At 44.5% G+C, this 8,467-nt stretch overlaps 1 protein-coding gene across 1 annotated transcript; it reads left to right on the plus strand.

The window, feature by feature from the left end:
• Window positions 1-4,285: 4,285 nt before the first annotated feature.
• Window positions 4,286-7,688, plus strand: LOC139055375 (chorion class B protein B.L1-like). The gene is made up of 2 exons (XM_070532812.1): window positions 4,286-4,411; window positions 6,787-7,688. The coding sequence occupies exons 1-2, from the start codon at window positions 4,400-4,402 to the stop codon at window positions 7,396-7,398; spliced, it is 624 nt and encodes a 207-aa protein (XP_070388913.1). The 5' UTR covers window positions 4,286-4,399; the 3' UTR covers window positions 7,399-7,688.
• Window positions 7,689-8,467: the final 779 nt, after the last annotated feature.

Raw genomic sequence — 8,467 nt, forward strand, 5'->3', positions numbered from 1 at the left:
TGTATATATCACCCAGTCATCTGCGAATAACCTCGCTGCAACTCTGGTCGATTCTTGGATTTGGTCGTTAATATATACCATAAATAACACAGGCCCAAGAACTGAATCATGAGGCACGCCTGATTTGACGTCACAGAACCTGGACCTATTTTCATCAATACTGACGAACTGTCGGCAATCAGTAAGAAAGTCCTCCACCCGTTTGACTACACTTGTATCTCCTAAAGTAGCGTTTAGTTTAATGAACAGGTTTCTATGATTAACTTTATCAAATGCCTTTTTGAAGTCGAGAAAGATCAGATATATTTGTCCCTGGCCATCGATAACTTTGTTGAAATCGTGAACGCGTTCTAGTAATTGTGTTACGGTTGACAAGCCCCCGCGAAACCCATTTTGATAGTTACTAAGAATTTTGTTCCGTGACAAAAGCTGCCGAATGTACACAGAAGCACTTTACAACAACCGGAAGTTAGAGTAATGGGCCTGTAATTGGCAGTAGACGTGGTGTCACCGTCTTTAAATACGGGTATAACTTTACTCATTTTCTATTCTTCAGGAAGTGTGCCTGACCGTATTGACTTCGTGAAGACAATGAAGAGGTACTTCGAATTCCATTCAGCACAACTCTTTAAAAACAAATTTGGTATCTCATCAGGGCCTGCCAATTTCTTTGTATTTAGGTACAGCAGCAAGTTTAATATTCCTTCATACGTTACCCGCAGTTCCTCTGCAACTGGTAGCTGTTGGTGTACCTCAAATTTTGAATGGTTTCCATCATCGCTGGTGAACACACTAGCAAAAACGTTATTGAAGGCGTCCGCTATATGACCTTTATCCTCAATAGGTCCCTCTTCTGGGCTTATTTTAATGACTACCTTCTTAGTTGGAGCCTGGTGCCTCTAAAACTTTTGGTGTGATTCACGTAGAAAAGTATCCATAGTGACACCATAGTACTTTTCCCTCGATTCCTTCATCATTAACTTTAGCTGTTTAATAAAGTTTGACATATCATCACGAAGAGCAGAATCATCTGTACGCCTATAAAGTGCCCTACGCCTTGCCACTTTTCTTTGCAGTTGTATGATCTCTCTCGTAATCCATGGGCTGTGCATTCCTTTTGTTTTACATCTGATAGGTACATAGCGGCCTATATATTTGTGAACTGTTCGCTTAAAGTTTAACCACAACTCATCCATGTGCGCAGATTCATCTCGACTTCCTTTTTCAAACATCTCAAAAGAGAAGGCTAGTTCATCTATTATTGCAGTGTCGTCAGCTTCATTAAAGTGTCCGTATTATGAAACTCCTACGAACCCTTGAAAAGAAACTTATATTTAAAGACAATCTTACAATCGAGTGATCCGAGAACCCGGGCAGAATGTCAACACCATCTCGATAGAATGCTATGACAAAAAAAAAAGAGGTCAAGAACAGATTTGCTATTACCGCAGACCCTAGTAAAGTCACGTATTACTTGTGTAAGTCCATGTGAAAAGCACATATCTATAATTGCTGAGCCTGCGTCGCGGTCTCGCGTAGCCATTTCCATTTCGTCTTATTCAACGTCTGGGACATTGAAATCCCCCGCTGAACGCATAAATGATGCAGTTTCTTTTTCTGTGCATCAATACTAGCGGCAGTACTTCCCGGAGCGCGATATACGCATCCCACAATAAGGTCAGGGCATCGAAGAATTTTGCGACATATTGCTTCAATGTCGGACGGTTTGTAAAGGACCGTGTATTTAAGGCTGCATTCCAGAAATATTGCAACGCCCCCACCCCTGCTACTGCGGTCATTTCTGATAACGTTATATCCCGGAGGGCATATTTAACATTCTCGGACACCCTCATGTAGCCACGTTTCTGTTACAAATACTATATCTGGGTGATACTTAAGCAAAACGTGCTCCAAGTATACATCCTTATTGCCAAGGCTACGGGCGTTGGCGTTTAGTAGCCGACGCTTGCCCGGATGCACATGTCAGTCATTTAAAGAAGCAGTGACAGAAGCTTGATGTGGGCGAGTTGGTTGTGCTTACTTGATGAAAAAAGCGCTACGAAGACGCGGACTAAATGAACAACATGTACGACGGACAAGGCGCTGTGTCCGTTGTACATGTTGTTCTTTTAGTCCGCGTCTTCGTAGCGCTCTTTTCATCAAGTATGCAAAGAAGCAGTGGTTCTTGCACATGTATTAGACGGGCTGTCCGTCACCCGATAGCGTTGGTTTGAGGCTTCATGCCATGCGTACATCACTCCGTTTATCTTCATTTTATCATACACAAGTGCGACCTTCTCTTTTCATTTTCTGTTTTCCAATGCGCTCTTCCAAATGCATTGTCTTTTCCTTCTTACATCATGCGAGAAGCCCTTATTGATGAAAATATTTGTGCCCCTAAGCTTATTGCGACTGCGCAGAACGTCCTTTTTACCTGTGAGGTTTCCAGGCGCAGAATGATGAGTCTTGGTCCATTTGAAAAAGGTTTTCAAATTCGATGTATACGTTCGACACTTGTAACTTATAGGTTCAGTTTCCCCTGCAGAATTCGCACTACAACCTCCTGCTTCAATGTTTGTTCCATCTTATTCTGCGCATGTGTAATGCCTCTGATCGCAATATTATTACTTCTGCTGTGATTCTCTATTTGGTCAACCTTTTTTATCAGTTTCGCCACAGTGGATCGCAGAGTTAACAGTTCTGTTTCAATCACTTCTACCCTTTCTACCAGTGCAGGTATCTGGGCCAAAGCCATTTCGGCACTAACAATTTTTTGTTTCATTTCCGTTACTTCTGCTTTGATTGCCCTTTGCCCTTCTATCAGCTGTAAGAGCATTTCCTGCGCTTGAGGGCCAGTGTTTGTTTCCACGTCTCCCCTACACGCTAGTAACTATATAGTGACCTCCCAACACTTGGCAACAAGTACACTTATTGCCTGCGGGCTTGGCAGCACTGCAAGACAACGACAGTCATCTCGAATAGAGTCAAAGTAACGTTTCTCACCAACCTGTGCAAACAGCAAGACAGGGTTTAACATTCTTGTCTCTCCGGTGTGGGCCAAGCCTACTGACGGCACAGATAGCTTCCTGGCTCGAAGAAACCACCCCCATGGTTGATGTCGATGATCTTACGGCCTTCGCTGTCCATGCACCTTCGGCGACAAATGCCCGTTCCGTAGTTCCAAATATTTCATGAAGCTTGCGCACGTCTAAACACGAAGCAGCATGTTCCGACGGAATGAAATCGTTATCGGCATGTCCTGTAGCCGAACGAAGCAGCAGCAGCACCTGTGCAAGCAGCAAGACAGGGTTTAAAATTCTTGTCTCTCCGGTGCTGCCAAGCCCACTAGAAGAATTACTCTAACCCTTATACCATCGTGTTTCAAGAAGAGAAGCCTGCAGGACAGGTTTGTTAGTGTGAATCATTTGTAAAATAAGACTTCAGCTCTACAAAAGAGGATATACCTCTAGCCGGTTTGCATCAATATTATGGAGCTTATCTGCTTGAGGTATTGAGGTATGATAGTTTGCATAATGAAATAATTACACGCTCACCAGTGCTATTATTCAGGTGCCACACACCTTGAGTTCCTGGGCAAGCGATACTTTGTTTCACGCAAGTTATTACCCTACTTCTGGAAATCTCCAGTAATTCGCACCATCGAAAGGTGTACTCACCCTTTTTCTATATACGTCGCATATCGTCTGCTGCTGGCATATCCCGCATTCCCCGTGCGCTGACTTCTGCAGGCGATGGCAATAAAAACAGCCAGCTCACTTTGAGTCTTAAGCAACATCTCAGTGCTACGGGGAAACGAAAGGCGACGCTGCAACTGATGGAGAAGATAAAATCGTTATTCACGTGCCGCTTCCTTTACTGTATGCGCCGTGAGCTACGGGAAGTGGTGACCTATAAAGACTAAGCCATCCGGGAGTCCACGCTGCGGCGAATGCCAAAGGCCTACTGGAGCTGCAGATTAGAGCGCGAGTAAGCCGTATCTCCTCCTTACGTACTCTACTTGTCTGAGAACAGCCTTCCGCTTCTACGGTGCATTAAAATGGTCGCACTTCCTCTGCAAAGCGAAATTGTGGTGCAGACAGCTAAGTTTAGTAGACAGTTTTGCTTCCGGGGCAGATGAACTCTGGATAGGAACACTGATAACGTCATTTTCTCGTCCACAAATCGCAGGTTCAGTTAAATAAGGCTGAGATAACAGCTGTCAGCTCGCGTTCCAGCGCGTCGCAATATTTGTTTCTTATTTCTCGTCTTCTCTGATAGGTGAGAAGCACCTTCTCTCACTGCGGTGCTTGCCTCGGCTGCTGACGCTGCAGGATTATATAAATGCGGCACAAGGAAACGTTCACCATTCCTCGCTGTCTGGGGTGTTACGACGTCGAAGATGAATACAATGGTAAGGATCGGTAGAGTTGAGCTGCTACCTTTCTGAACAAGCGATATATATATATATATATATATATATATATATATATATATATATATATATATATATATATATATATATATATATATATATATATACTGCAATTCAGAAGTTCTTACTTTTCATGACGTAGCTCTATTTGACGGACGTTCATGGGTATTTTGACGGCAGTAATATGTTTGTGACAGTATTATGGCCGCGATTCAACTGCTTTTTACTGAGTATTTCGCATATTGACCGTTGAATGCCGTCAATTCTGCTGGCGTTCGTCAACTCTTCTTTTTTTCTTCAATCGAGGCATTTGGCGCAGGGTAGATATTTTCAATCTAGCACCATATTTTACATTGACCTTGCCTTAGGTTTGCACACTTGTCCTTTGCATCATCATAACGTGACACTTGCGCCCTGCGAGCTTACTTAAGAACCAAATTGCAGTGCATATGCATAGGCTTTGCTATTTGCCGCTTCTTCAGCACAAAATATTAGTTCATAACGTAGCTCTATCTAGCTACAAATTACGTAGTTTTTTATTGTTTTTATGTTATGTGCTTCAGTATATAAAAACAATTATTCAATAAACCTTATCTATGCCGATTCACAGCGGTTTGTGCGGATAGAACAATTTATTGAACTGTCTTGCATTCTTCTACAATAACCACCCTGGAGCGCTAAATTTGGCTTGAAGCTCTTTTTTTTCAACTACATTGATTAAAGTGTTCGACTACTTTGCCGAAATGTATCCTAAGAGAATTTGCACCACCGACAGAAACAGTGCGGAATGAATGGTTGAAGAAGTTTCTGTGATGCATTGCATAAACAGCGTGCAAACAGACAAGTACTACTGATGGGCATAGCGCTCATACGCTGTTTTGTCTTTGTTGTCTTAGTTCGCTGCACACTGCTTTCATTGGGGTAGAAAGTATTATCATCTTCTGTAGTGACGATCTAAGCTGATATGCGTTTTGGGGGCATTTGCATCGCTTGCGAGCTATGCCAGCGAGCCAAGAATTTAGCATGCACTGCAAAGGGATACATCTCGCAGATGGCAGGAAACATAATGAAAAACGTTTAATTCCTTCTATGCAGCTTAAGGTGTGCCCCTTTTATCGAAGTTGAACCCGCCGTGGTTGCTCAGTGGCTATGGTGTTGGGCTGCTGAGCACGAGGTCGCGCGGTCGAATCCCGGCCTAGGCGGCCGCATTTCGATGCGGGCGAAATGCGAAAACACCGTGTACATAGATTTAGGTGCACGTTAAAGAACCGGGGGTGGTCAAAATTTCCGTAGTCCCCCACTACGGCATGCCTCATAATCAGAAAGTGGTTTTGGCACGTAAAACCCCATAATTTTTTTTTATCGAAGTTGAAGTGTTAACTTATAATCTGGTCACTCTGGGTACTGGAAAGCACATAGATTGACAGCAAATCCTTCTGTGAGAGCGCAGAAGTAAGATCTTGATGTGGGCTAGTTGGTTCATACTTTGAACTGGGGCTAAACAGCGCAAAAAAGACGAGGACACAAGGAAAAAATACCACAGACAAGCGCTGACTGCCAACTGCATGTTTATTTGAAATAAGAGTTAAATATAATAAGATTGAAATAGAAGTGTTTTGCAGAAAAGAAGTTCCAAAACTTCCCAAAAAAGAAAAGAAAGACAAAAGACAAGCGCACGTGGTGCCATACACACACAACTTGTCACGTGCATCTCCCAAAGCGTGAATAAGCCCGATTGTTTTGCCCCGCTCAGTCTATTAACCTTATTCTTGTCTTCATTTGGAAATCAGAAAATATTAAGCAGTTCAAGCGGAATTCAAAGGTTGTCTTTTCTTTCGAATATTCGTGTTCGAGTCGAATTCGAAATGGTGCTGTATCAAATTCTCGTATATTGCTCCTCGCCAGGACTCCATACTTAGCTCGGCGGCACACAACTGGTGAGTATAGCAGGCATACTGCTTAACTAATGCTTAGCACGTAGCTACAGTTTTCGCTACCACTGCCATGCACACACATTTCGGCTGGTGGTAACCTTCGTTTGTTCAGTTAGTCAGCCTACATTCGTCAGACGCTAAGAGTATCGCTGGCAACGTTGGAAAGCGCGCCTCAGAGATTAGAAGGAGCTCTCTGTCGACCATCTATGTCAAACATCTTCTCAAGAATTCAAGACATTGTCCACCCATCTATACAGTAACGCACATAAATATGTTCCGGTAACTGCGATTTGTTTGCTAATGCTTGTTTTGACGCCTTGTTTTCTAACTACTTTGCCAGCATGATGTGACGAATGTGCCGAGAAAGGGTATTATAGCACGCACGAGGTGTATTCACTCTTTATCAATCTTGTTTTGCAGACGAAGCTATTTGCCTTGCTTGCCGTACTCGCCGTGTCCGCGTTCTCCCCAGTGGCAGCAGGCGGGAAACTTGGCTACGGCGGCGCTGGCTACGGAGGCCTAGGATATGGGGGCCTCGGCTACGGAGGTCTCGGCTACGGAGGTCTCGGCTACGGAGGCCTTGGCTATGGAGGTCTCGGATATGGTGGCCTAGGTGGTGGCTTGGGCGGCGTCGGCGGCGTCGGTGGTGTAGGCGGTGTAGGCGTCGGCAGCAGTGTTGCTCTTCTTAGCGGCGGGCCTGCTTTTGCCAAAGCCGTGGCGGGACCAGCTTTCATTGTGAGGACGGTTCACCACGTCAACAAAGTCAGTGGTGGAGGAGCCCTTGTAGCCCACTCTGGCCTCGGAAGCGGATATGGCGGCGGCTACGGAGGATACGGAGGCGGCCTTGGTGGATATGGTGGCGGCTACGGAGGATACGGAGGCGGCCTTGGTGGATATGGTGGCGGGTATGGCGGCTACGGAGGATACGGAGGCGGCTATGGTGGATATGGTGGCGGCTACGGAGGATATGGAGGCGGCTATGGTGGATATGGCGGCGGCTATGGTGGCTACAAAGGCGGTTACAAAAAATAATTCTTGGATCGTTCAGTTACTATTGCGAATGTTTGACTAATGCAAAAGGCGAAATTACATGCATAGGTGTGTCCCCGCAACAACGAAGATGAATTAACAGATGGTTGAATTACTTACCGCTGATTGTATGAAGTATGAAGTTTGAAAGGGGGCGCCAGTTTCCTTCTTTCAGCATTCACAGCTCAAGAATGCTGACGAAGATTTGAAAAAGGCCTGTGCAGAAGGAGGCGTAAACTACACACGACAACTACCTGTGATACATGAAGCGATGACACCACTGCGGCACTTCTCCATCGCCATTTAGAAAAGTACAAAATAAAAGAGGTTTCGCACCAGAAAATGATATTTACTCTTCCTTATACTTCGAAGCCTAAGGCATACTTCCAGCAAAATGCAGTGCAGCATGACGCAGTGCATCGTTGTGAATATGCCTTTGGAAAAAGGTCCTTTCCTTTGTATAAAAATAGAGGGCCTTAGTGCAAGGCCGCACGGATGCATAACATTCACAAATAAAGAGAGGGTGACGACTGTGTAGATGACCATAGGGCTAACCTGTTGGATTCAAAGCAAAGCATCAGACATCCCGTAATTTTTTCCAGACGTTTCTGCCAAGAATAAACAGCAAGATTATGCGTACCAAAAACGGTATAGAGAAAGCGATGCTATGTGACAATATGATGAAGCCCCTGTAACCAATTTAAGCGTAAGGTATGCGTGAATATTAGAAAATGTAGGTGCCAAAAGTAAACATCAGGGTGTTCCGCGCATATGACCAGAGCATCCATTGTCGACACGCATAGCACAGCTCTCTATAGTGAAAAAAATGAAGAACCTCGAAGAAGTGTCGCTGATCTCCCCGTGACTGGCCATGCCATTACTGAGTCCATTTACACATGTGCCACAGTTTGTCGTCAGCGTATAAAACTCAACAAACTAGCAGCTGATAAAGGCTCACCCAAGAAAAACTTTATAGAATGAAGCTTCTTTCTCGTCCGATGGCCAATTGGTAAGTGTAGGAAAGCTTTCTAGAGCGACTGCAATTACACCAAGACGTGTCGTGTGGTACATC

Source organism: Dermacentor albipictus, chromosome 2 (assembly GCF_038994185.2).
Source record: "Dermacentor albipictus isolate Rhodes 1998 colony chromosome 2, USDA_Dalb.pri_finalv2, whole genome shotgun sequence".
In the NCBI taxonomy this organism is placed as follows: Eukaryota; Metazoa; Arthropoda; class Arachnida; order Ixodida; family Ixodidae; genus Dermacentor; species Dermacentor albipictus.